General features: G+C 45.9%; 1 protein-coding gene across 1 annotated transcript; it reads left to right on the top strand.

Moving 5' to 3' along the window:
* The first annotated feature begins 6,944 nt into the window (after positions 1 to 6,944).
* Positions 6,945 to 14,564, top strand: LOC127600278 (kelch-like protein 38). Its single transcript, XM_052064733.1, is given in 6 exon segments — positions 6,945 to 7,807; positions 7,809 to 8,162; positions 8,246 to 8,387; positions 11,489 to 11,508; positions 11,510 to 11,592; positions 13,406 to 14,564. Coding segments are annotated over 6 exon segments (1,752 nt in total). The 3' UTR covers positions 13,696 to 14,564.
* The last annotated feature ends 13,248 nt before the right edge of the window (positions 14,565 to 27,812 follow it).

The raw sequence follows: 27,812 nt of genomic DNA on the forward strand, positions 1-27,812 counted from the left end.
ATGGATTACACAAATGTTATGATGAGTGAACCATATTCACATGATATGATCTGTTATGGCCTGGCTTGTAGTAGAAGTATTGTGTTATTGCTGAACTAAGCATTACCATGGCTTGATTAAAGACAAGCAAATAGTCATTTAACACAACTATAAATGGACACGTGAATATGTTAGCACTAATAGAAAGCTTGGAACACTGCACAATAACCTACGCCAGGCTATCATTAGCGTATCCACAACACAAATAACATACGATACACCTTTAAACTAATGTTTTTCAAACACCATATTATTTAATTATTATTCATTATTTCATTCATTCATTCATCCTCCGAGCCGCTTGATCCTCACAAGGGTTGCGGGGGGTGTTGGAGCCGATCCCAGCCGTCTTCGGGCAGTAGGCGGGGGACATTCTGAACCAGTTGCCAGCCAATCGCAGGGGACACAGAGACAAACAACCATCCGCGCTCACACTCACACTGAGGGACAATTTAGGGTGTTCAATCAGCCTGCCATGCATGTTTTTGGAATGTGGGAGGAAACCGGAGTACCCGGAGAAACCCCACGCAGGCCCGGAGAGAACTTAGTCATTGCATAAAAACAATTAATCATGCAACATTGATGCAGACATTTATTCATGTCAATGCTGAAAGAAAACTCATCTAATAGTGCAGATAAGTGAGTTTATCATTGTGATCCCCAATGCCTCTCTTTGGGTTAATGTAACCTCTTCAGAAACAGAAATATAAAAGATGTAAATGTTTATACAGTCTTGTTTAACTTAGATTTCATTTTACAAAAGACAGGCCTTGTTATCAGAAATCACCCCTCCTCCTCCCGAGTCCTGACAAATAAAATGTGAAATGTCGGGTTTGCTTCGGGCTCGGGCCTGCAAATCAAGCGAAGTGATCGGGCTCGGGCCGGTCGGGCTTAAAAACCCTTGGGCCAGTTCGGGTCGGGCTTGATTTTTTTAGGACCGATCTTAGCTGGATTACACATACAGAACATTTGACAATAAAGCTTATCCTGTCCAATCCAATCCAATCCACTCATCTGCTATGTGTGGATGATCCTACAGTTCAGTAACCTCCAGCGAGGTCACAAGAGAGACAAATTTTTATTACTTTTCCTGAAATTTAGTGGATAGCAAGAAAAATGTTGCCCTGAAAACAAAGCCCCATTGACAGCTCAGATGTAAAGTATATTCTACAAAAATATCTTTACATGACACTAACTTGTGATTGTGACATTTACAACGCCACTCAACCACAAATTAAATGAGGGACTGTCACTGTCAAGAAAGTGACAGTGTGAATTTTTCTTGCAAAAAAAAAAAAAGTCAGGCATGATTTCCAAGGGGCGGCCCGGTAGTCCAGTGGTTAGCACGTTGGTTTCACAGTGTGGAGGTACCGGGTTCGATTCCAGCTCCGGCCTCCCTGTGTGGAGTTTGCATGTTCTCCCCGGGCCTGCGTGGGTTTTCTCCGGGTGCTCCGGTTTCCTCCCACATTCCAAAAACATGCGTGGCAGGCTGATTGAACACTCTAAATTGTCCCTAGGTGTGAGTGTGAGTGCGAATGGTTGTTCGTTTCTGTGTGCCCTGCGATTGGCTGGCAACCGATTCAGGGTGTCCCCCGCCTACTGCCCGAAGACAGCTGGGATAGGCTCCAGCACCCCCCGCAACCCTAGTGAGGATCAAGCGGCTCGGAGGATGAATGAATGAATGAATGAATGATTTCCAAGTTCTCGAGTGTGTTGGACCGTAAGACTTGTCAGAGCTGTAAAAGTCAACAAACCATGTCATGCATATAGAATTGGTGGCCCAGTGTGAGAAGAAATGTGAACAGACATCACAGAGTAACAAACTCCCACAATTCACATTCGTTTGAGTGCAGCTAGGAGTCGAAGTATATGGGGAAGTAAAAGCACAATTTAAAAAAATGTATTTTACCTTTATTTATCCCGGTACGGCAATTGAGAATGTATTCTCATTTGCAATGCTGACCTGAGAGCAGACAATGAAGTGGAAAAAAAAGGAAAATTAAAAAATGGTACGAGAAATTGAATGTAATTTAGTGCTGGACAATAGGATAATTCCAGATTTGGAAAACATTTTGCGTCCAGCCAATTTGTTTCATTGCTGTCTCTTTTAATTGTGGGAACACGTGTTTTAATAAACATATTTTCAATAATTATTACACTTCACGGCTGCCTGGTAGTCCAGCGGGTAGCGCGTCAACCTCACAGTGCAGAGGTTGTGGGTTTGATCCCGGCTCCGGCCTTCCTGTGTGGAGTTTACATGTTCTCCCCGGGCCTGCGTGGGTTTTCTCCCCGTCCTCCCGTTTCCTCTGACATTCCAAAAAACACGCATAGCAGATTAAAGGAACACTCCAAATTGTCCGGAGGTGTGAATGCAGATGGTCGTTTGTCTCTGTGTGCCATGCGATTGGCTGGCAACCGCTTCAGGGTATCCCCTGCCTACAGCCCGAAGACAGCTGGGATAGGCTCTAGAACCCCCGGTGACCCTTGTGAGGATAAAGTGATTCGGAAAATGGATGGCTTGATAGATATTATTATTCATGGTATGCTTGTTCATGCTGTCTTGACACTAGATGGTGCTATGTAACTCCCATGTTTCACAACTTCTCCAGGACTGCATGAGCTCACAATGCAAGTTTGGCTGTTTTCATTTCAGCATGACCAAAATTTCTTTTGATTTGTTTTGTAGAAGCAGAGACCTTCATCTTCACTTTTGACGGCAGGATGACAAAACAACCACACAGGTGGATGTGGAATTAAAGGTTTAAAGAGAGAAATGTGTTGCTTGGCTCAAATAACTCTCAAGTTCAAGACGATGTCATGAGTGAAATTGAAATAATTATTTGCTTTTCTGTTGAGGTATCCACCAGTTGTGAAGAGTCCAAGGAAAATGCAAAAATAATAACACTCCATGTGCTCTGGCTGGAGAGTATGGCACTGCAATGTCTACCTCTCATGTGCAGTTCATTTATGAGATGATTATACATTTCTTCTAGCCAACAAAACCAAGCATCTTGCCAAAGCAAATCTTTAAAAGGGCCCGCGATGACTTATGTGACATGAGTAGTTAGGGCTAGGACTGTTTGTTCCTTTTTATTCCTTTGTGTTTGTGCTTCTGCGGCACAAGATATCAACAAAGTCAGTGTTATCGATGATCCTTGCTATAACCAAGTTGCTGAAATCAAACCACACGGTGATTCAGTCTGGTGGATATTTAGAACGCTCTCCCTCAAGTCACATGTGAGTTTGCTACGGTGTTGCCAAACAGGCTCTATATTTAGAGCAGGAATGTACACAGAGACCTCGTGGTAGGGGATCATAATAACAAGCAGCATGCGGCCTGCTCTACAAAGAGACAGCCCCCTCTGGATCACAGAGTCACACAGCAGCAACACTAGAGCAAACCAGGAGAAAGTGCAAGAAAATTTGTAGCCGTCAGTTTTTCTGCTGAGTGCTTGCTGCTAATACATTGAAGGACAGAAGCCAGATATAGGGCCAAGAAGGTAAGCCTTGTCATTGGATGAAGCAGAGACTGCTCAATGGGTTTGGGAAATAGATACTGTTAGATTTGATTATTACTTCTTTGAATAAAATTTTTAAAAAGCACAGTGCTGTGTGGCTTTGCATTTGAAATCCCTATCTGTCCGGAAGTCACCATGTAATGTCTGTACACATTAGATTAGGAACACAAATTACATTTAATGAGAGCCGACGTAAAAAAAAAAAAATAGAGCTGAATTTAAATGATGATTAAGAGACTAATTGATCAGCTGAACAATATGTTTCTTATAGTAGCTTCTTGTGCTGTGGAATTGTACATCAGCATTTCATATTTTGCACCACATTTATGAGAAAAAGAAAGAAACAACAACAACAATGATCATAATACTAAATAAATACCTCTCGACATCCGCCCATCCATTTTACATTGTGATTGTAATCATTCATGGCTGAGAGGTAGGGTACACACAGGACTGGTCGGCAGTTACTCGCTCACCTCTAATCATCTAATTACTAATATTATTATTGTTGGAAAGGTTCATATTTCTTTTTAAATAAAACACACTGAGATTGGATCCTATGGAGCCAATAAGGTGACAAAAGACAAACTTTGCATTCCTTCACAAAGATTGTGAGATAACGTGAAATAGTTTAAAAATTAGTTTTTAATATGCATTTATTCTTCCAGGTCATTTTCCGGGTAAATGAAAGCAACTGAGATGGAGCGTTTTCATCTGTGAATTAATTTAATTGGATTATACTTTGAAATTGACTTGAAATACAAATACCGGTACATAAAATCTGTTCTTGATCTTAAGCATTGTTTCCAAATCAGTGAAAGATATCTGCAGCGTACTATTTTATCTCTAACAGCCGCGGGTTAGAGGCAATAGTAGCTAAATTGACTTGGAAGTACATAAATGTGCATTTAAAAACCATTCCCTTGCAACCCCCCCCCCCCCCAAAAAAAAAACAAAACAAAACAAAACAATCATTTAATCTCACTTTAGGTCAGGAGTGCCAAACTCATTTTTATCGCAGGCCTGATTTTAATTTCAGTTTCCCTTGGAGGGCCGTTATGACTGAAATCATATAAAGAAGTGAAGAATAAAGGTTTATTCACCTAGTGTTTAAGTTGCTGGAACAAGGGGTTTGGTAACAAGAAACTGCTTACAGTACCACTCTTATTTATTACAAAGGAGAATTTGAAATATTTAGTAGAGATTTTAGCAAGCACTACGAAAGTTGACATCTTTGATTTGCTTTTGAGGGCCACCGAACATGATGTAGTGGGCCAGATCTGGCCCCCGGGCCTTGAGTTTGACACTTGTGCCTTAGGGGCTCCAGATGTTCCTGATATGATGGAGAACTAGAGGAAAAAAATTAAACGAGAGATACGTAAAACACTGTCAGATGGTAGAGGCCACATGATGAGGAGATTAAATGTTCAGACAAGTCGTCAACCAAATGATAAGGCACGTACAAACAGCAGAGTGACATTGAACACTTCAAATCCGTGGTATTTATGTCAGTGAGGCACCTTTTTCATGAATATGTCAGGACTACTATTGATAATTGATAAACATTGTCAGTGTACATTATTGTGTCGGTGAATGGAATGAATGATTTGTGGAGATGGTGAATAATGCTTGATGCTGCGCAAGCCGATATGACTGCATGAAACAATGGAAAAGTCCATCCATCCATCCATACATCCATCCATCCCTCCATCCATCCAGACAGCCATTTTCTAGAACACTTATCCTCTCCAGCATCACAGGGAATTTCCTACCTATCCCAGATGACTTTCGGTGAAGGCTGACTACACCCTGGACCAGTCACCATTCAGTCAGGGCACATTTGATTTTTTTTAATGTTGTAAGTTTGAAATTCTTTAAAGCATTGTACAGCACTTTGAGTTGCATTTCTATGCATGAGAAGTGCTATATAAATAAAGTTTGATTGATTGCTCAATATAGAGACAGACAGTTCTCAAAATTCTCAAATTCACACCATCACTGAGAACTGAACTGAACAGGAACTGAACCCATGCTTTTTTTTTCTGCTTGGCTCTCGACGCTTTTTGCACAGCTCCCCTGCCCTCCCACCTTTTTTTTCCATGCTCGCCACTTAGTCTTTTGTGCTGTCTTTGTCCAAATTTTTTTCCCTAGCCTCCTACCGTGTTTTCATCCGAAGAACTAACCATGGAATTAGTTGGCTGGTCTCTTGATGTGATCGACAAAATTTTTTCCATGGAAAGAGCGGGCAGTGGGGAGCCTGCTTGCCCTCCGGGGACACTTGCTGCCGGATACGCCCTGGATCCATGGAGAAAGTGGATACTGGTGTGCCTGACAGTACTGTCCGTGGAGGATGTGGAAGACATCTACTTCATTGGCCTTTTGATAACAGGTATGCTGCTGTTTGCTGTTGGCAGCTTGCTGTTCTATCGCAAAATTCAACCGACGGGAGGGACTCTATTGGAAGTGAAGAAGCTGCCGGTCACTCTGAATGGCTTGGCGCGAATGTCCAACACTCAGACTCAAGCGGTGACTGAGCTCAACCGCAATATTGTTGCGACTTTTGCGACTTTGCGGTTTTGGAGCGACTCCACGCGATTTAAAATACCATGGAGACGTTGGAATCCACGCCGCGAAAGAATTTACGGATCTGAATGATTGCCGCCAGTGAGGAGATACCGACCAAGGACTCAAGGCTGTCTGGAATTGTTGGCGTCCGTTTCTCCAAAACAAACAACGCTATCTGGCCTTTCCCCTGGATGGAAATACGCATGGAGTCTAGTGCCCCCACCACCACCCCCCTCCTTCTCGGCCATGGACTGATAAGCCGGGACTGTCTTCATGATGAGCAGACCTCGACGAATCAGCTATGACCTGTACACGCATACACATACACGACTGGACAAGCACACGTGCATACACATCCTTGTTATCACCGTCTTCTTCGCTCCGATTCTTTTCGCCCGTGACGTGGTTCGATAATGCGGAGCGCAACGGCGACCGTGCAGCTGGTCATTTTTCGGTCATTTTACCCCCCCTCACCATTCCCATTCATCCTCCCCCTTATACATGTTATGTCTTGTGACTTGTTGTAACTGTCATATGCTTATTCCTGTACTAGGATCTTTTTTTATCCTGGACTTAAATTATCCTCGGAAGAGGATAGTTCGAGCGTGTTTTTTTTCCCTCTCCCTACCCAGCGTTTTTCCTTTCTGAATTCTGATTGTAATTTCCCCATTGCGGGACAAATAAAGGATATCTTAATCTTAAAAAGTCAGGTGAAAGAATCTGCTGAATTTGCTGCATGCACCATCAATGACGCGAATACACAGACAAAGTGAATTATTTTCTCCTTGACAATTGAGAATTTACGATGTGTATCTCCTCAGGATGAACTGACCAGCAATGGAGGTGTTCCACTACAAAGATAAAAAGCAGTCATCCAACCTCCTCCTCCAGCTCAATAGCCTCAGACATGAGAAAATTCTCACAGATGTTTTACTGTGTTCCGACAACACAGAGATCCCCTGCCACCGCAATGTCCTGGTCTCCAGCAGTCCCTACTTCAGAGCCATGTTCTGTAACAACTTCATAGAGAGGCGGCAGACCAGGATAAAGCTGCAGGGCCTAACGTCAGCCATCTTGAACACTATCATTGACTATGTTTACACCGGCCTGGCTCATATCAGCATGGATAATGTACTGCCTCTCATGCAGGCCACATCTATGCTGCAGTATGTTCGTCTTTTCAAGGCCTGCTCCAGTTTTCTTCAGAATCAGCTGAGCCCTGATGACTGCTTAAGCCTGATAAGGCTTTCGGAGATCATGAACTGTAACACTCTGAGAGAAAAGGCAAAGGATATGGCTATGAAGAGCTTCAGTGATGTGTTTCATTCGTAGGATCTGTGTGAGCTGTCCTTACCGGAGCTGATGGGCTACCTGGAGGATGATCGTCTCTGTGCAGAGGAGGAACAAGTCTTTGATACGCTTGTTGCTTGGATCCACCATGACCCCTTAACGAGATGCGGTGCCATCAATGCACTTTTCAAGAAAGTGCGCCTTCGCCATGTTCACCCCACCTACCTGTTCCAATTCATCGCTAACGACCCTCTGATCCAGTCATCCGCCCTCTGCATCAAGCTCATTGAATCAGTGCGACGTCTCATGTTTTCTGTCAGCATCAAATATTTGGGGGGTTTGACAGGTGACTTCGAATCTGTGTGGGTTGCACCGAGGCGCGGCACCAACCATGACACTGGTGGTGGTAGGAGGAAGGAAGAACAATGACCAAAGCTCAAGAGAAGCTTTGGTGTTTGATGAGAAGAGCCAGGAGTGGAAGCGTCTGGCCAAACTTCCTATCAGACTTTACAAAGCTTCCTATGCAGCCCTTCACAGTGTGGTGTATGTTACTGGAGGTCTGAATACCAATGCCAAATACTGCAAAGTCTGCACAACTCTCTACACCCTCTCACTCAAGACTAACGAGTGGCGGCTGGCCCAGCCCATTCTGGAGCCTCGTTTTAGCCACCAGAGTGTCTCCTACCTACACTTTATCTTTATCCTGGGGGGGCTCGGGTTCGACAGGCACCTAACAGACAGCGTGGAATGGTAACATGAGACGGGAGGATTTTGTGGCATTAAAAAGTTGGAGCAGCAACTCACAATATCATCACTTTTTACAATGCTTTTAGGTACAACAGCATGTTCAACCAATTGGAGTCTATGGCCCCCATGCCAGAAGCTGTTCTTCACCCTGCTGTGGCTGCCACCAACCAGAGGATCTACATGTTTGGAGGAGAAGATGCCATACAGAACCCAGTCCGACTTACTCAGGTAACGTTCACTTCAGAACTAAAAATAACTTTTTAAAAAATTGTAGAGCAAATCAATGACTCATTAAAATGACTCCGTGAAATGAAATCAATGCCTTCATTCGAGGAGTAACTTTCTAATCATTTTTTGAGAATTAATCCCAGGAACTTGAAGGAAAGATTTGATCAACAATACAGTATAACAAATTAGTTTTGTTTTTCTTTTAAATATTTTTTTGATTTTGTAAATTCACATTATGGATAGCAGCGAACTGCATTTTTTTGCTTGGAAACATTTTTAGTGGGGCAATTTCAAACACAAATATATACCGGTATTTCATTTAGTATTTCTGAATGGGTTTTATGGTCTTTTGCCAAGCTAAATTGATTTAAAAAAAAGAAGAAAGAAGAAGAAAAGATGATTAAAAGACTCAATCTACTGTGATATAATTTTCAGAACATTTATTATGCCGACCTCAAAAGTCAAAATCACAAGCCAGCACAGTAATCTGTTCATATTCAGACATAAGGAAGTCCGCGTGTGCATTTGCCACCAGTACACACTAGATTGCAGTTCGGTGCCCGGAGAATGTGGCCGCGTGTTTTAGACACCCAGGTTAAAAGGGGCGGAGCTGGTAATCAAACACCACCTGGTGGTGTGCTGGCTCCGATTTTCAGTCAAGATTCCGATTCAGTCTGGCAGACACAAACGATTTGTGTGGGTCTGCCGGGAATGTCTGTTGAGTCCCCTGTCTTCAGGAGTTTCAACTCCCAACTTTGGCAGAACTTCCCCCATGCCCGGGATGAGATGAGGCACATTGAGTCTGAGTGGACTATGTTCTGTTTTTTTGAAGCTGTTACCAAAACTGTTGGTGGACACGAGCGGAAAGGGATGCCCTCAAGCTGAAGGAGGAGTCCCATTGGGCCTTTTTGGGCTTGTGGGACTCCCGAAGCAGTTGATGGGTACCGGTTGACCAAGCAGAACACAGCTTTTGTGGTCACCGTGGCAGAAACCCGGGTGTGGAAGGAGTTTGGTAAAATGAAGATGATGGAAGTGGACCATGTCTCTTCATCCAAAAGCTAACCCCAGCCCAGACCACTGTACAGTGTTTGCTCCAGTCTAACTTCAAAGAAAGCGAATCACCAGGAAATCCCTGCAAATTGATTTGACAGGCCCATGCTAGATCCTCAAAAGGACAATTATATAGGCTCAAATCTAACTTTGTAATGTTAATGAACTGAGTATCAACTGAAATTTGAGCTGAGGAGCGCTTATTTTGCACAGCTGCCTTGAGTAGTTAAACGGTCTCCCCTTTTGTCCTCTCTGCGCTCTGACTCTCTCTCTACTACAAAATTCTCTCCAATCCCCAAGGTTGACTGAAAGGTCTCCAAAAAATCCCAGCACTCTGTTGCACATTTCTCTGACTACGTTCTCTGATGAAAGACCTCTTGCTTCCTGACAATTTTTATTTTAACATATTTTTTTGCTTTTTCGACTAGTTATTGGTTGCGCTTCAATAAGTGCTAAGTCCCGGACAAAACCACTGGCGATTGACTAACTTGAATTTGAGGTTCTTGACTGATCTACCCACCACACACGTGGCAGGTTTGCCATGACAATGACAAACCAGCTGTCGGGAGCACAAGCCAATGCTCGTGACCTGAAGGTCAGGAAAACCACTTTGTGTGTTCCTAACGGAGCTTTGAGCCCACACAGGGTCCAAGCCACTAGAACACAACCAAGGTTTTGTTTTCCTGCTTCCAGCTTCTTCCTTTTTCCTTTTTATTTCCTTATTTTTGTCTTCTCTGCAAACAAGTCAAAATCCCTTACGCCTGCTCATCATGTGAGACTCTGCTGACTGTATGTGCCGATTTTGCAACCCCCCCACCCCCGAAAAGAAAATATACAGACTTGTTTAAATCGGAAAAAGACGAAAGTAGCACAAGTAAAGTGGCCATGTTGCATTCACACAATGTACAGGAAGGGAAACTATGCAACATTCACTAGGCGCAGTTTCGTGCATCCAAATTTTAATGAATGCTCGCAAACTTAATCATCCATCCATCCATTTCCTGATTCGCTTTATCCTCACAAGTGTTGCGGGGAGTGCTGGAGCCTATCCCAGCTGTCTTCAGGCGGTAGGCGGTGGACACCCTGAACCGGTTTCCAGCCAATCGTAGGGTACACAGAGATAAACAACCAACCACACTCACCCTCGGACTTTGGGACAATTTGGAGTGTTCAATAAACCTGCCATGCATGTTTTTGGAATGTGGGAGGAAACCGGAGTACCCGGAGAGAAGCCACGCAGCCCCGGGGAGAACATGCAAACTCCACACAGGGAGGCCGAAGCTGGAATTGGACCCGGTACTTCTGCACTGTGAGGTCGATGCGCCAACCACTGGATCACCATGCCGCTGAACTTAATTATCTAAATTAAAATGAATTAATACTTGAAATGTATCAGTCTGTGTGGAATGAATAGATGCATTACACAAGTTTCACTTTTTGCATAGTATGAAAAAATTTGAATATCATGAAAAAAAAAACGTTTTCATGATATTCAAATTTTTTTACGAGCCCCCATACAGATCTGTGATCTGTGTTTTTGAAGTGTTAAAGATAGGTTTGAAAAAGGGCGGCCCGGTGGTCCAGCACGTCGACCTTACAGTGCAGAGGTCGTGGGTTCGATCCCGGCTCCGGCCTTCCTGTGTGGAGTTTGCATGTTCTCCCCCGTGCTTGTGTGGGGTTTTTTCCGGGTATTCCGGTTTCCTCGCACATTCCAAAAACATGCATGGCACGCTGATTCAACACTCTAAATTGTCCCAAAGTGTGACTGTGAGCGCGGATGGTTGTTCGTCTCTGTGTGCCCTGTGATTGGCTGACAACCGGTTCATGGTGTCCCCCGCCTACGGCCCGAAGACAGCTGGGACAGGCTTCAGCACCCCCCACGACCCTTGTGAGGATGAAAAGGATCGGAAAATTGAGAATGAAGGTTCGGAAAACAAAAATCCCACACAGGCACAGGCAGGGAAAATATACAAACTCCCAAGAATCAATAGTTATCGTTTGGGTTTTGATTCATATGGTCAGTTTCCTTTCATCCACTTCCACATCTGCAGGTGTACCATATCGCCAGGAACGTGGTGCAAGATGGAGAACAGAACAGTGAGGAACGTGTCCGCTCCTGCTGTTGTGATGGATGAAAAAATCTACATAGTCGGAGGTACTGGCCCATGTATTTATGAAAAATAAACATCTAAAATAATAATAAACGTATTTTTGCATTACCTTCTATCTATCTATCTATCTATCTATCTATCTATCTATCTATCTATCTATCTATCTATCTATCTATCTATCTATCTATCTATCTATCTATCTATCTATCTATCTATCTATCTATCTATCTATCTATCTATCTATCTATCTATCTATCTATCTATCTATCTATCTATCTATCTATCTATCTATCTATCTATCTATCTGTCTGTCTGTCTGTCTGTCTGGACAGTAAGGAGGTTCTCCTGACTATTATTACATTATTTTTGGCCATTATCTACAGCAGTCTGTCTTTGGATGTAGTTACATCACATATTAAAAATGCTGTAGTGCAAACTTGCTCAGAAAACCTGGCTTTGATCATGGTACGCTGTCAAATTTTAGACCTACTGTATTTTGTAGTTGCCTTTAATTTATTTTTCTTTTTTTGAAAAAAGTGTCAGGCGGCACGGTGATCAATTAGTACATCTGCCTCACAGTGCAGGGGTCAGGGATTTGATTCCAGCCCCAGAATTCCTGTGTGAAGTTTGCATGTTCTCCCTGTGCCAGTGTGGATTTTCTCCGGGTACATAGAGAGCATTCACCCAAGCAACAGCCTGAACCCTTGAGCCAACAGCAGCCCCTCCATGGCAGCGGCAGTCATACCACAGTGATTGCTCAATGCGTTTGTTAAACTGGGCCTGAGTTGAGATTTTGTTGTTTCTCCAACTGAAGTCACCTAATAATCAAACGAAAAAAATGTGGTCTTGCTCTGTTGACCTCAGTGTAGCCAAAGTCACCACTTAAATCTAAACTGTGTGGACCGGAGCTGGTTCCGACTCCTCTTCTTCGAGCCCCTTGCACACCATTCCTCTGTCAGCCCAGCGGAGGGTGTGTGATGTCCTTCCAAACACTGCAATCTTGGTTTTTCAGTTAAACCCCTGGATAGATGTATTCAAAATCGGTCTTGACTTTTTATGGCACAATCCTGCTGCTTAAAAAATATTTGGACAAAACAGTTGTACACCTTGTGTCTGCCATAGTGAGATGGACCTGGAGGTTGCTGTCCCTTGGTTAATTCAAGTGTGATGAACTGAAAATGGGCATGAGCATCAGGGGGGGAGAGCACCCACTCACCCATCAGGGTTCTCAAACTCTGGTCCTCGAGGACCGCTTTCCTGCATGTTTTCCATCTCTCCCTGCCAGAACACACCTGAACCCTTCCTTTGGCCAACTCGAATGCCCTCACTCCTGCTCTTAATTTTGAGAACTGTGCTGATTGCTTCAATTCTGTTGGGTGTTCAGGCATGCTGAGTAAGTAGGACCCCTTAGCAAGCGCAATCCACTTTTACGAAAATAACTTGATTCAACTATTTAACTTCCTTGTGGAGTTTCCATTTTTTTCCAGTAGCTGCGTGGGTTTTCTGCGGGTATTTCGTTTTCCTCCCACATTCCAAAAACATGCATGGTAGGTCATGACGCACTCTAAATTGTCCCTAGGTGTGAGGCACCACACAAGCAGACACTTTTATTTTATTTTTGTATTTATTTAGCTGCGTGTCAGGCTGACTCGGACCGAGTGTGTGTGTGTGTGTGTGTGTGTGTGTGTGTGTGTGTGTGTGTGTGTGTGTGTGCGTGCATATGTACATAAAGTCAAAAGTGCTTTCATGAAATGAAGAATACACAGGAGTGCCTCAATGTTTTTGTTCTCATTGTATAAATTGTTGATGCATCCCGTTTGAGACCACAGTCTCACATAAATGTCGTCCCTGTCCCAGGATACACCAGAAGGATGATTGCATATGACACGAATGCCAACCGCTTCGTCAAGTGTGCCAACTTGAAAGAGAGGTGCATGCATCATTCAGCTACGGTGGTCAATAACAAACTGTACATCACCGGCGGACGGTACATCAACAGCCATGATGTTATTGAGGACTCTGACAATTTTGAGTGCTACGGCCCAAAGACAGATGCTTGGACAACCAAAGGGATTCTGCCATATAAGCTCTTTGACCATGGCTGTCTTACGCTGATGTGTGTTTCACAGACATGGCCTAACTTATAGCTGAGAGAGGTATTTTTAATATGTATGAAGGCTATCTTTCTGCAGAAATAACTTACACCTTTTCAAAATGATAGAAATTGTGTTTTGAAGCACGTCTACTTTTTTGTTCTTTAGATGCAACAATGATGTACATTTAAAATAATTTATTTTGTGTATTAATTGAATGCATTGTACGTATGCTTTTGAATGGTGGTTATATCTACGTATGTATGTATGTATGTATGTAAATCTACATAAGACACAAAGTGCAACCTGCTCCAGCTTCTGTCATCACTCCCTGATCCACACTCTTTAAAAGCACACATCCAACACATGAATATTATAGTCATTACACTTCATAAAGGCATGTTGTTATCTTCACTTTTATGATATGTTCTTATGTTTTTATACAGAACAGTCCTATTGTTGTTTATTAAAGCATGTAATAAAAGTTGTCTTTTGTGCCTGATGATACGAAACGAGATTCTGAAAATACATTGTGGTCCTTCTTGATCACCGTGGCAGACCGGATATCGATTGCCCTTACTTCATCCATTGCAGAGGGAAACAATTTCTGGCTTTTATGATTACATTTTGGCCTTAGACAACCAGTCGGGCACTAAAATTAAGATGACGTGGAAAAAAGATGGGGACGCAAACAGATAATGACTTGAGAGCGTGCCAAACAGGATATGATTTCATTTGATTTAATTTTGATTGTGTGTTTATACATAGGTTTAGGCATTTTGAACATATTTGTACACTTTCAGTTAACAAATGCATCACTGTGTTTTGCATATTAACATGTTCCCAAACTTTGACTGTTTTGTATAATTTTTGTGGCAATAAAATCTTTTTTGGTGAAAAAAAACAAACAACAAAAAAAGAAATGTAATGTCTGCGGTCCAGTTGTCCAGTGGTTAGCACATCACGTCACCTCACAGTGCAGAGGTACCGGGTTCGATACCAGCTCCTGCCTTCCTGTGTGGAGTTTGCATGTTCTCCCCGTGCCTGCACAGGTTTTCTCTGGGTACTCTGGTTTCCTCCCACATTCCAAAAACATACAGGGTAGGTTAATGGTACACTCAAAATTGTCCCTAGGTATGAGTGTGAGTGCGGATGGTTGTTTGTCTATGTGTGCCCTGCGATTGATTGGCTGGCAACCAGTTCGGTGTGTACCCCGCATACTGCCTGAAGACACCTAACATAGATAGGCCCCACCATGGCTGCAGCCCTTGTGAGCATAAGGGGATTAGAAAAAGGATGGATGGACGTTCTCTCCTTTGATTGAGTTCAAACCATCAAAGTCTGCTCTCTCTAACTTGGTCTCCAAACATCTAACCTAGGCTGTCCATTTGATGAACTAATTTACTATCCAACCTCATCACTCCTCATCACTCTGCTGAAAAAAATGGAAGTAGGCTTGCGAAGGTGTGGTCTCTCCGAGGCAAATGTCAGACAGATGAAGCTCTCGAGTCCAAGTCAGATTTATTTGACTGAGAATTTTTTTCAAAGCAATAATAATCACATTTTCTGATATATATATCCTTCCGTTTTTCTGTATGCGGCCCCTAAATAAAAAAAGTTTGGATACCCTTGCAGTACACGATACAGTACTCCTAAAGCACTACGACTTCCCAATGCACACTCCTCTACAGAATAGACCTTACCAAGCAGGGTGAGGGGTGTGATCCTCCATGTTGTTGGAACACACCATTTGATATTGTCACGTCGCGTGCCCGCCAGCAGGTGGCGGGTTTTTTCCTCCGCCGGTTCTGCACACCTGTTCGTAATTTCGGACTGATTACCCTCCTTTATTAAGTGACTCCGGCAGTCCTCTCACTGCCGGAGAATTCCTTACCGTGCCATTGCTCTCTCTCGCTATTTCATCGTTCGAATTTACTCGCTGCCTTTTTGCCTTACGGCCACTACTATTGTTACTCGCGTTTCATCCAAATTGTTATAGCTCTAGATTACTGATCTCAATACTTCCTCGCTCTTTGTTTTTTCGCGAGCGTTTTCGGTTGTTTTTCCTTATTTCCTGGTCCTTATTTGACCAGCGTTTTCTGTTACCGTTTTCCCTGTCGGGCTCTTTCTGTTTGTATTAAAACCCTTTGTTTTTCATATAAGATCTTTTCGTGTCTGCTTTTTCCTGGGATCCACCGCGTTATTTTTGTTGTGCACGAGGCGATTTTTCATCGCCTCGGGCGCAACGTGACAGAATTCTCCGGCCACCATGGATCCCGCAGACATCGAAAAGATATTTTCCGCTCTTTCCCGACAAGAGCAACAAATGAGTCAGCACGGCCAAGCCATTACGGAACTCCGCGGCGCAGTCTCCATGCTGGCTCATCGGTTCGATGAATTCGAACCTCGCTTAGTTCGGGTGGAGGAACGGAGACCACCACCTCCCGGGGTTCGTCCTACCACCCTGGAAGCGCCCTCCTCATATCCCTCTATGTCGAGGGAGCCCTCGCTTCCACACCCCCCTCGTTACGGGGGTGAGCACGGGCAGTGTGGACACTTCCTACACCAGTGCTCTCTCGTATTTGACCAACAGCCGTCTGACTACGCTAATGACGCCGCCAAGGTGGCTTATGTCATGAGTCTGTTAACAGGTCCGGCGGTGTCGTGGGCGATTGCGACCAGTGACGCTAAGCCGAATCTCCGTTCATCATTGCCTGACTTCGTGGCAGCCTTTCGTCGGGTTTTCCAACATCCCGTGCGGGGCAGAGAGGCGCAGGGTCGGCTACTCGCCCTTCACCAGGGAAGGCGGTCGGTCGCGGACTACTCCATTGAGTTCCGGATCCTGGCCGCACAGAGTGGATACGGCGATCGAGCCCTGTGTGGACTGTTTCGCCGTGGCCTAAACTCGCTACTCAAGGACGAGCTGGCGACCCGCGACCACAGCACCGATTTGGAGGAGCTGATCGACCTCTCCCTCCTCATGGACAATCGCCTGAGGGAGCGAGGCCGGGAGCGTGGAGGTGATCGGTATCCGTCTCGACGCACCACGTACCGTGAGGAGCATCGTGGGTTCGGTGAGCACTCCCGGGGCCGGGAGACAGCAACCACGGAGGAACCGATGCAGCTGGGCAGCAAGGACGTTGGTGCGGAGGAAGGAAGGCGCCATCTCCGCGACCGTGCTACGACAGACAGCGCTCAACCACCTCCTCACGCCGCAACCAGCTATCCGGGGTCGTCTTTCCATGCCCACCCCGAGTACTGTGAGTTACGACCTCGCGCGTCACCCCCCGAGCCTAGGGGAGTCGACAACCGACCGGGACACCCCAACAGACTTGAGCTTGAGGGGGAGGTATTCGGTGGGTCCCGGTCAAGGCGGATTAGGGCCCTGGTAGATTCAGGAGCGGATGACTGTCTGATGGACACCAACCTCGCGTCCGAACTGGGTTGCTTTTTAGAGGAGTTGATTGAAAAGAAGCGGGTGCGGGATCTTGATGGGCGTCTCCTGGCGGTAGTAACGCATCGAACGGAGCCGCTAAAGCTTCTACTATCCGGAAATCATATTGAGCATCGCCGTTTTTATGTGATGCGGTCCCGCAACGTGTGTGTGTCTGTTAACAGGTCCGTCTGAATACCCTGGCTTCAGACGCATAACCCCGTGATTTCGTGGGTGCGCCCAGCAATCGATAGCTGGAGCCAATATTGTTATCAGCACTGCTTACAATCAGCCGTCGGGAAGCACGAACGCGTCGCGCCCCCCGAGGAGATCTGCCTTGACGGAGTGCCGGAGTTTAGCGAGGATCGCGCGCGCTCCTTGCCCCCACACCGCCCCTACGATTGCGCTATAGACCTGCAGGCGGGCGCCCCGTTGCCGACCTCGCGGCTGTATCAGGTATCCCAACCCGAGCGTGAGGCGTTAACGGAATACATCAACAGCTCGCTCGCTGCAGGTCTCATCAGACCATCACGCTCACCGTTAGGGGCGGGTTTTTTCTTCGTGGGGAAGAAGGATAAGACCCTGCGACCCTGCGTAGACTATCGGGGATTGAACGAGATCACGATCAAGAATAAATACCCCTTACCCTTGATAGACTCCGCCTTCGCCCCACTGCAATCTGCCACGGTCTTCTCGAAACTAGACTTGCGCAGCGCTTACCATTTGGTTCGCATCAGGGAGGGCGACGAATGGAAAACCGCGTTTAAGACCCCCCTGGGCCATTTCGAATATTTAGTTATGCCTTTTGGTCTCACAAACGCCCCTGCCGTATTCCAGAATCTTATTAATGACGTGTTACGGGACATGATTAACCTTTTCTGTTTCGTTTATCTTGACGACATTTTGATTTTTTCCCGTTCATTACATGAGCACCGGCAACATGTTAGGCTGGTGCTACAACGTTTACTGGAGAACCGGCTCTTCGTCAAGGCAGAGAAGTGTAAGTTCCATGTCCCCGTCATCTCCTTCCTGGGGTTCATTATAGAACAGGGCAGGCTACGAGCGGACCCCATTAAGACGCGTGCGGTCACTAACTGGCCGGTTCCTACCAGTCGCAAGGAACTGCAGCGCTTCTTGGGGTTCCCCAACTTCTACAGACGTTTTATCCGCGGATACAGCCAGATGGCGCTTCCCTTAACCCGTCTTACTTCTGTTAAGATCCCTTTTAAGTGGGACCCTACCGCGGATGTGGCGTTTGCTAACCTTAAGGTGGCGTTTACTAGTCCCCCTGTACTGCAACATCCTGACCCGGACTACCCTTTCATCGTAGAGGTGGACGCCTCGGATTCAGGGGTGGGTGCGGTGCTGTCCCAACGCTCTCCAGTCGACCAGAAGCTGCATCCCTGCGCCTTCTTCTCCCGTCGACTCAGTGCCGCCGAGTCCAACTACGACGTGGGCAACCGGGAACTGTTGGCAGTTGTGACCGCCTTACAGGAGTGGCGGCACTGGCTCGAGGGGGCAAAGGAGCCTTTTACCGTTTACACTGATCATAAAAACCTTGCTTATCTCCGCTCCGCCAAAAGACTAAACACCCGTCAGGCCCGGTGGGCCCTCTTCCTCACCAGGTTCGACTTCGTCCTCACCTACTCCCCCGGGTCTAAGAACACTAAGCCTGACGCCCTTTCCCGTCTCCACGAACCTGCGGGGAGGGACCGATCCCCGGAGACCATCCTCCCGACCCAGTGCATCGTGGGGGCCGTCCAGTGGGAGATTGAGCAGCGGATCCAGACAGCCCTGGAGGGGGTTCAGGTGCCGGCGGGGTGCCCAGCGGGGAGGCTGTTCGTACCTCCTGCCCTCCGATCGGAAGTCCTGCAGTGGGGACATGGATCCAAGGTGGCGTGTCATCCCGGCGTGAACCGGACTGTGCAACTCGTCGCCCAGCGTTTCTGGTGGCCGGAGCTCCGCCGCGACGTGACGGAGTTCATCAAGGCCTGCACCTCCTGCGCCTGCGGCAAGTCGTCCCATCAACCTCCGGCGGGACTGCTCCAGCCGTTGCCCATTACTCCTCGCCCGTGGTCCCACATCGCCCTGGACTTCGTCACGGGCCTCCCGCCTTCCCGGGGTCGGACGGTCGTGCTCACGATCGTGGACCGCTTCTCCAAGGCTGCTCACTTTGTGCCTTTGTCCAGGTTGCCGTCGGCGCTGGAGACCGCCAACCTCCTCATCAGACACGTTTTCCGTCTCCACGGCATTCCGGCGGACATTGTGTCGGATCGGGGGCCCCAGTTTGTGTCTCGCGTCTGGAAGCGGTTCTGCCGGTCCCTCGGAGCTACGGCCAGCCTGACCTCGGGATACCACCCCCAGTCCAATGGACAGGCTGAGCGCGCCAATCAGGATCTGGGGGCGGCCCTCCGCTGTGTGTGCCTCCACCGTCCCGCATCCTGGGTCGACCACTTACCCTGGGTAGAATATGCTCACAACACCCTCGTGTCCTCCGCCACAGGCAGATCACCGTTCATGACGGCTTACGGGTACCAGCCACCGTTGTTTCCGTCCCAGGAGGGGCAGGTGGAGGTCCCTTCTGTACAGCACCACCTTAAGCGGGCCCATCACGTGTGGAAGGAGGCCCAGGCTGCGTTGTCCCGCACTGCGTCCCGGAACCGGCAGATCGCAGATCGTCGTCGGCGCCCGGCGCCCTCATATGTGGTGGGACAGAAGGTGTGGCTGGCAACGAGGGATCTTCGCCTGGCCGGCACGTCTGCCAAACTGGGACCCCGATTCACTGGACCATTCGAGGTCGAGGCCGTCATCAGCCCCGTCGCGGTCAGGCTCCGGCTACCGGCCTCCATGAAAGTTCACCCCGTGTTCCACGTCTCCCTGCTCAAGCCTGTGTCTTCCAGCGCCTTGGCGCCTCCTCCCGCTCCGCCGCCGCCTCCGCGGGTGGTCGATGGTGGTCCGGTGTACGCGGTGCGTGCCATCCTGGAATCTCGGCGCAGGGGCAGGGGTTTCCAGTACCTGGTCGACTGGCAGGGCTACGGGCCGGAGGAGCGGCAATGGGTGCCACGCTCCTGGATCCTTGATCCGTCCCTTTTGCGCGACTTCCACACTGCTCATCCATCCAAACCAGGTAGTCCGCCGTCACGTCGCGTGCCCGCCAGCAGGTGGCGGGTTTTTTCCTCCGCCGGTTCTGCACACCTGTTCGTAATTTCGGACTGATTACCCTCCTTTATTAAGTGACTCCGGCAGTCCTCTCACTGCCGGAGAATTCCTTACCGTGCCATTGCTCTCTCTCGCTATTTCATCGTTCGAATTTACTCGCTGCCTTTTTGCCTTACGGCCACTACTATTGTTACTCGCGTTTCATCCAAATTGTTATAGCTCTAGATTACTGATCTCAATACTTCCTCGCTCTTTGTTTTTTCGCGAGCGTTTTCGGTTGTTTTTCCTTATTTCCTGGTCCTTATTTGACCAGCGTTTTCTGTTACCGTTTTCCCTGTCGGGCTCTTTCTGTTTGTATTAAAACCCTTTGTTTTTCATATAAGATCTTTTCGTGTCTGCTTTTTCCTGGGATCCACCGCGTTATTTTTGTTGTGCACGAGGCGATTTTTCATCGCCTCGGGCGCAACGTGACAGATATTTAGACTGACAAATGTTCTTAACACCTTGAAAATGCTTTAAAAAAATGAAAATGCGTGATTGGCCTTTGAATAGAACACGAAAGAAATCCTCTGTTCGATTTATATTTCATGAAAATTTAATTGACTCTTAACACGTAAATTAAAAACATCTTGAGTTATTTTGCCAAGTCATCATCACTGAATAAGATAACATTTCGAGAATGCCATGCCAGCTGTTAAGTTAGTGCAATGTGACCAGCAGATATTACTTTGGCGTGTATTTCATTGAAAGTCATTGGGTCGGACGTTGCAGTTGAAGGCTGCCAGCAAATGAAGTTCAGGGGGCAGTGGGTGGAGAGAAAGCGTGACTGTTTGTCAGGGGTGTTGGAAAAATATAGGTGAGCCGGTGTTATTTTGAGACACAAAGAAGAGGGCAACTGCGACACCATGTGAGTCATGTGGGCTGGCAGATGTGAGGGGGGGGCAGCAATTGAGGTTTCACAAGAGAGAGCGTGATCGAGTGATGAAACCCATCCGGGAGCAACAGCGACAGGTGTTGTGCATGAGAAGGGGTGGTCAGGATGGAGCAGCTGTCTCGTCTGCTCACAACATCTCATCAAAAACAGACATGATGGTTTGAATCGAGGGAGGAGAGTTCACGATTGAGGAGCATTCAAGACCTCCACGAACATCACATATGTGTCTGTTTAATAGTACCGTAATCAATGTCTGGTCGATGGTTGCAGTGTTTCCCTGTTTTTTTTACTGATGGGTGGACCGTGTTAGGTTTGAAAAAAACTGAAAAAGCCTTAGGATCCCAGAAATGCGGACACAGAAAAAATGTAATATCAAAAATGTTTATCCAAAACGCAAAACTGACAAAGTTCAAAACAGAAAACGCTGGTCACAGGGGAAAATGAGGAATCAACAAAAAGGCACTTGCAAAAGGTAAGGTAATGGAACACCAAGAATACAAACGAAATGACAAGAGTTCAATTTATACGACAAACAAAAGGAAGATCAAAATAATGACTAAACAATGACTGTACAGTGCTTACAAAATGTGAAACTTAGGGAACAAGAATGACTATAACGAGATCAAAAGGTGTAGAAAAACAACACTTCAGCAAGAGCAGCAACAAGGTCAATAATCCGACAGAGACATGGGATCTTGGCAGTCCTTAAATACATGTATTAATCATGATGATCAGATTGGAAGCAGGTGTGCATGCTGGAGTAAAAGTCCTCCGCTGCCACCTGCTGCAGACACACAAGAACAGGATCATGACGTATCGATCCAAATACTGATTGTCAGTCTAAATATCAAATGGTGTGTTCCAACAACATGGAGGATCACACCCCTCACCCTGCTTGGTAAGGTCTATTCTGGAGAGGAGTGTGCATTGGGAAGTCGTAGTGCTTTGGGAGTACTGTATCGTGTACTGCAAGGGTGTCCAAACGTTTTTATTTAGGGGCCGCATACAGAAAAACGGAAGGATGAAAGGGCCACTGTGAAATCCTTCAACTTTTTGAAACACGCTAAAGTCAGTCAAGGAAGCACTTATATATTGATCGTATTGTCTGGTTAATTTCATCAGCTTTCTGTGGAGGTGTTAAGGAAAATAGTTAAGGATTTTGTTGGGGGGTGGCCTGGCCATCTATCTCTTTGGGTAGGTCCATCTCTGCAGTAAACAGCAGCCGAATCCCATCTCCAAATTCAGAACCCAAAAATGAACAAACTGTAGTAAAGTGACCATTTTCCAAACAGTTACATGTACTTGAGGATCATTACTGTAATGTAATGCCTTCATAAATCAGCAATCAAGCACCAAGTGGAAATAACTATTTTTACATCTAAAATTGAATTATCGTCATTCACTAAAGTGTTTTGAAGATAAATTGTCACCCCTTTCATCATAAATGTTTTGTTTTTATCTTTGATGACAGAGAAAAGTTCTACTGTATCTAAACAAAAGCATGAGTAGGAATGGCACCTATTTTTCTGACCGCCTCCATTCACCTTTTTTATAACCAATCTTGGAGCCAACGTCAAATGTCATTTTAGTTGGGTTTTTTTTGTCATGTAGTGGGCCGCTGAAATGGATTGTGGGCATAAATGACCCCACGCCATAGTTTGGACACCCCTGGTGTACTGGATCCCTTGATACAGGCTGTTTGGCCCCTGTACGACTGGTGAAGAGTTTGGTTTGCATTGCTGCCAGTAAGTCTGATGCGTTATCACTAAGGGTTGGACTCCGACTCTGCCAAGGCTGCCCTTTGTTAGTGATTCTGTTTCTAACTTTTATGGACAGAATTTCTAGGCGCAGCCCGAGGCATTGAGAAGTTCCGGTTTGGTGACTTCAATATTACATCTTTGTGTTTTGCAGAGGATGTGAATCTGTTCCCTTCATCAAGCCACGATCTTCAACTTTTGCAGGAGCAGTTTCCAGCTGAGCGGTTGGACTGAGAATTCGGACCTTGAAAATCTGGAGCCGTGGTCCTCATCGGAAAAGGTGAAGTGCTTTCTTCAGTTCTGAAAGAACAAAATTGTGTATACCAGCGGCCAGAAAGAGATCCCTTAGACATAAGGTGAGAAGTTCAGTCATTAGTGAGGGGCTCAGAGTCCAGCCCCTTCTTATCTACGTTGAGAGGAGCTGGATGAGGTGGCTCAGGTATCTGATTAGGATGGCTCCTGGCACCTCTCTGATGAGGGATTCTGGGCATGTCCTACCGGGAGGAGGACCCAGACATGACCCAGAACATGCCGGACTGTCGATGTCTCCTAGCTGGTCTCACCAGAACTGGACCAAGAGGCTAGGGAGAGGGAAGTCTGGCCTCACCCTGCTTAAGCTGCTGCACCCACAACCCAAACCCAGATAAGCGTAAGAAAATAGGGTGAACATTTGCCTCTTTTTCAAAAAATCTTTATTGAACAAATGAAATAATTAAATACAAGCCAGGATTTTCCTTCGGTTACCAGCGGACTGAACTTTTGTCAGAACTTTCTGTGGCATCTTGTCATTTGGTCTACGACTGAAATGGCAGCAATGGCACACGAGAGGATCATTCACCTCCCCATTTTACACCATAGTGTGCATGCACTAATAGAGCTCCATTATTTAAACACATTATTTTAATAATTAGCCAGTATTTCCTAATGGCTGTCAAAATTGGTGCCCTTTGCCACAATCATTGTGAAATAAATGCCCAAGTTAGTGTCTGCATATGTTGTTGAATACAAGAATAAAACATGTGTGTGTGACCTTTTGCCTACTTCAGGATGTTGCACGATCCACCACACACTCTAAGATGTAGAAGCAACCTCTCCAAAAACATCACAGGAGTAAAAATACATTACCCGTCAAACACTGAGCATCAAATGATACATTTTCACACATATTGTGCCTTTGCCACAACATTTTCAGGACTACGAGAAGTCTTCAGTGGTGAGTTATACATGAACAGAAACGCCAGTGCAACAAACACTGCCTACATAAACATGAGATTATCTTCTTCTAAGAAGAAGACGGTGTTGAACGCCATGTGCTGTTGCTGGTCACGTTTTGAAGGATTGTATAGTGTTACGAATTATGAGGACACTTAAAATGTCCTTCTCGCAATATATGCATGTAAAAAAAAAACAACAACTGCTTTACACTCAAGCTCATGGGCTCACACACACTATATGTGTACAGTATCTGTACCTTCTTCCCCACCCACACTACCCCCTCCCCACTGCTCTATGCTTATCATGCTGCAGGACATTAAGGAAATGAACTTTACATGAGCAGACAGACATGTGATATCACGAATCGGAGTTTGTGGACTGAAGCAAATAGGGCTGACCTCGTGCTCCAGACAACTTTTCTTTTATGGCACTATCCAAAGAGTGGAAAAGCTTTGAGTCTATCCTCACAAGGATCAATTGTTGTTGCTTTGGAATAATTGAAATACAAAGTTCTCACTCACTCCTTACAGGATAAACAACCACACACAATACACAATGTAATCCAATAGTCACATCGAATGAGGAGGACAACTTGATCTATTTATATTACCAGGAGTGGCTAAGGATCATGGGACTACACTGCCATGCTTCCTTGTTACATTTCTGAATATTTTGTTCTTGTAAGGACAGGAATACATTAGCCCCCCCAAAAATATCTCTTAAAATTGGTTTGTGTGTTCACAATATATGGCATGATCAATCACTTCCCACAAATGGTGTCAAAATATAACATTCATTCATTTGTAATTAGTGTCAAAATGTATCTTTAGATTCTGATTATGTCAATAGATCTTTTGTGTAGTTTAGTTTGAATAATATTGTCACTTTCAGCTCATCCCATCACTGGGTCACTGCAGTGAATCACTCACAAGAGTTGTTGTTCCAAATAACCTCTGTTTTTACTTTCTAATGTCAAGTCAAGTCAAGTCAACAGTATTTATAGAGCACTTTCGAACAGCCATCGCTGCATACAAAGTGCTGTACATGGAGCGATTTAACATACACAATAAACAGTAAGACGAATCGGTAATAAAGGCGGTGGAAAGCACCAAGCAGTAAAATCAAGAACAAATCTAAGTCATGCTGAGTCGAACGCCAAAGAATACAAGTGAGTTTTGAGGAGGGCCTTAAAGATGGGCAGCGAGGAGGCTTGCCGAATGTTCAGTGGGAGGTCATTCCAGAGAGAGGGACCAGCAACAGAAAAGGCTCGATCCCCTCTGAGCCTCAGTTTAGCTCTTGGTACCTCTAACAAAGACTGGTCCACAGACCTGAGGCGCCGGGCAGGTGTGTAGGGGCGGATGAGCTCAGAGAGGTAAGGTGGCGCGAGATTATTCAGAGATTTGAAAACAAAGAGGAGGATCTTGAAAATAACTCTAAAATGAATGGGGAGCCAGTGAAGGGATGCCAGAGTGGGAGTTATATGCTCCCTCTTACGAGTACCAGTCAAGAGGCGAGCAGCGGCATTCTGGACCAGCTGAAGGCGCTTAACGGAGGACTGGCTGACTCCAAAGTACAAGGCATTGCAGTAATCCAGCCGGGATGTGACAAAGGCATGAATTACTGTCTCAAAGTGTTCATGTGAGAGGAGAGGTTTTATTTTGGCCAGCTGTCTAAGGTGAAAGAAGCTTGATTTAACAACGGCACCAATTTGCCGATCGAGTTTGAAATCACTGTCCAGTTTAAGGCCGTTGATTTCAGTAAAGGAGACAGGGGGCCCAAGTCTACAGGATGGAATGTACAAGGGCCACTGGGACCAAACAATATCACCTCTGTCTTCTTTTCGTTGAATTTCAAGAAATTTTGTGCCATCCAGGTTTCGATTTCTTTCAGACAGGATAGGAGTGGCCTTAATGAGAAGGTGTCTTTCTTGCTCAGTGGGACATAGATCTGGCAGTCATCTGCATAGCAGTGGAACGGAATACCATGTTTCCTTAAGATGGAACCCAATAGGAGCAGATACAGCGAGAACAGCAAAGGCCCCAGAATTGAGCCCTGTGGAGCAGCCAAGGCTGACACAAAAGGTCCTGTCAGCTAGATAGGACCTAAACCACTCAAGAGCACTGCCGCCAATGCCCACCAAGTGCTGCAAACGAGTCAGCAGAACACTGTGATCCACCGTATCAAATGCTGCAGTTAAGTCCAATAAAACCCGACACACGTGGTGGTCTCCAGAGTCATTTGCCAGGAGGATGTCATTAGAAACGCGTAATAGGGCTGACTCCGCGCTATGCATCGTCTTGAAACCTGACTGGAAGACCTCCAAGATGTTATGTTCATCCAAGAAAGGTTTCAACTGCATGTGCACCACTTTTTCCAGAATTTTGGAAATGAAAGGCAGTTTGGAAATGGGCCTGTAACTTGACAGCACAACTGGATCAAGACCAGGTTTCTTAAGATTAAGAAAACCTTTATTAGTCTCGCAATGGAGAAATTCCAGATTCACAGCAGCAAAGTTATGAAAGGAAGAAGTAGAACAACAAAAAAATAGGAGCTGCTGGAAAGGCAGCCACTCTTGCGGCGCCATTTTGAAGTCGAAAATAACAAAAATAACACAAGACAACACATAGGACAGAGACAGTCGTGCAATCTTCAACACTTTTCCGCATACACTTTGTTGTCTGAAGCAGTTATAGATGAAAGAGGAGAGGATCAAAGTGTCCTTTCACCAGTGGATCAGAGACATCATGCTGAAAAATGTGCACACGTCTGCTACAAGCAAAGTTTTGAAAGCAAACACGAAGCTGTAGCGTCCAATGACGAAAAGAGATTAGTTCACTTCTCCTGTCCCACATAATCCGCTTCAAACTCCAAGCCGCGATTCCCAGTTCAACATCCGCATCAGCGCTCCGCGCTAACGCTCCTTTCTTCTCATCGTCGGCTCCTCAAGACCTCCATCCATCCAGCCGCAGACCGTTCAACAGCACCGATCTCTCCGCTGAACAAAGCGGGGCTGTGAAAAATGCTGCCCATTACAGGCGCAAGACACAAGCGCCCCGGGACTGTCCAGCAACGACAGTCAAATGGCGCCGACATTCCTCCAGTCAAAAACAGTGCTGGTATACCCATGCTGCCGAGAAGGCGCAACCACCAAGCACAGAGTCTCCTCCTTGATGAATGTCGTGGCCAAAAAATGCTGAAAAAGGTCCACATCAAGTCCACACGACGTAACAACAAACACAAAGTGACAAAAGAAACACAAGAACAACAAAAAAAGCAAGGCTCATGAGAACACTTGCTGACGGCTGCCTACTCGGGCGCCATCTTGACTTCAAAGTCAAGGGTTGGACCACAGCATGTTTAAACTGTTGGGGAACTACACCAGAAGAAAGGCTGCTGTTGATGATATCCAAGACCGATGCACCAACACTCGGGAGAACCTCCTGAAAGAAGCGTGGGGGAAGAGAGTCGCAAGGGGAGCCAGATGGCTTCGTCTGGCGAACTAAATCCTCCAAAAGCGCCAAGGACACAGTATCAAAAGAATTTAGTACAGCTGAACATGGAACATGGACAGAGGGGTCAGATGCGGTATTTGAGATATATTTGTAACAAAATATATCAGTGAACAATTGTTTTTGTTCCTGACATTTTGGCTGGTTATGTTTACTAAAATGGT

This window comes from Hippocampus zosterae, chromosome 5, assembly GCF_025434085.1.
Source record: "Hippocampus zosterae strain Florida chromosome 5, ASM2543408v3, whole genome shotgun sequence".
In the NCBI taxonomy this organism is placed as follows: domain Eukaryota; kingdom Metazoa; phylum Chordata; class Actinopteri; order Syngnathiformes; family Syngnathidae; genus Hippocampus; species Hippocampus zosterae.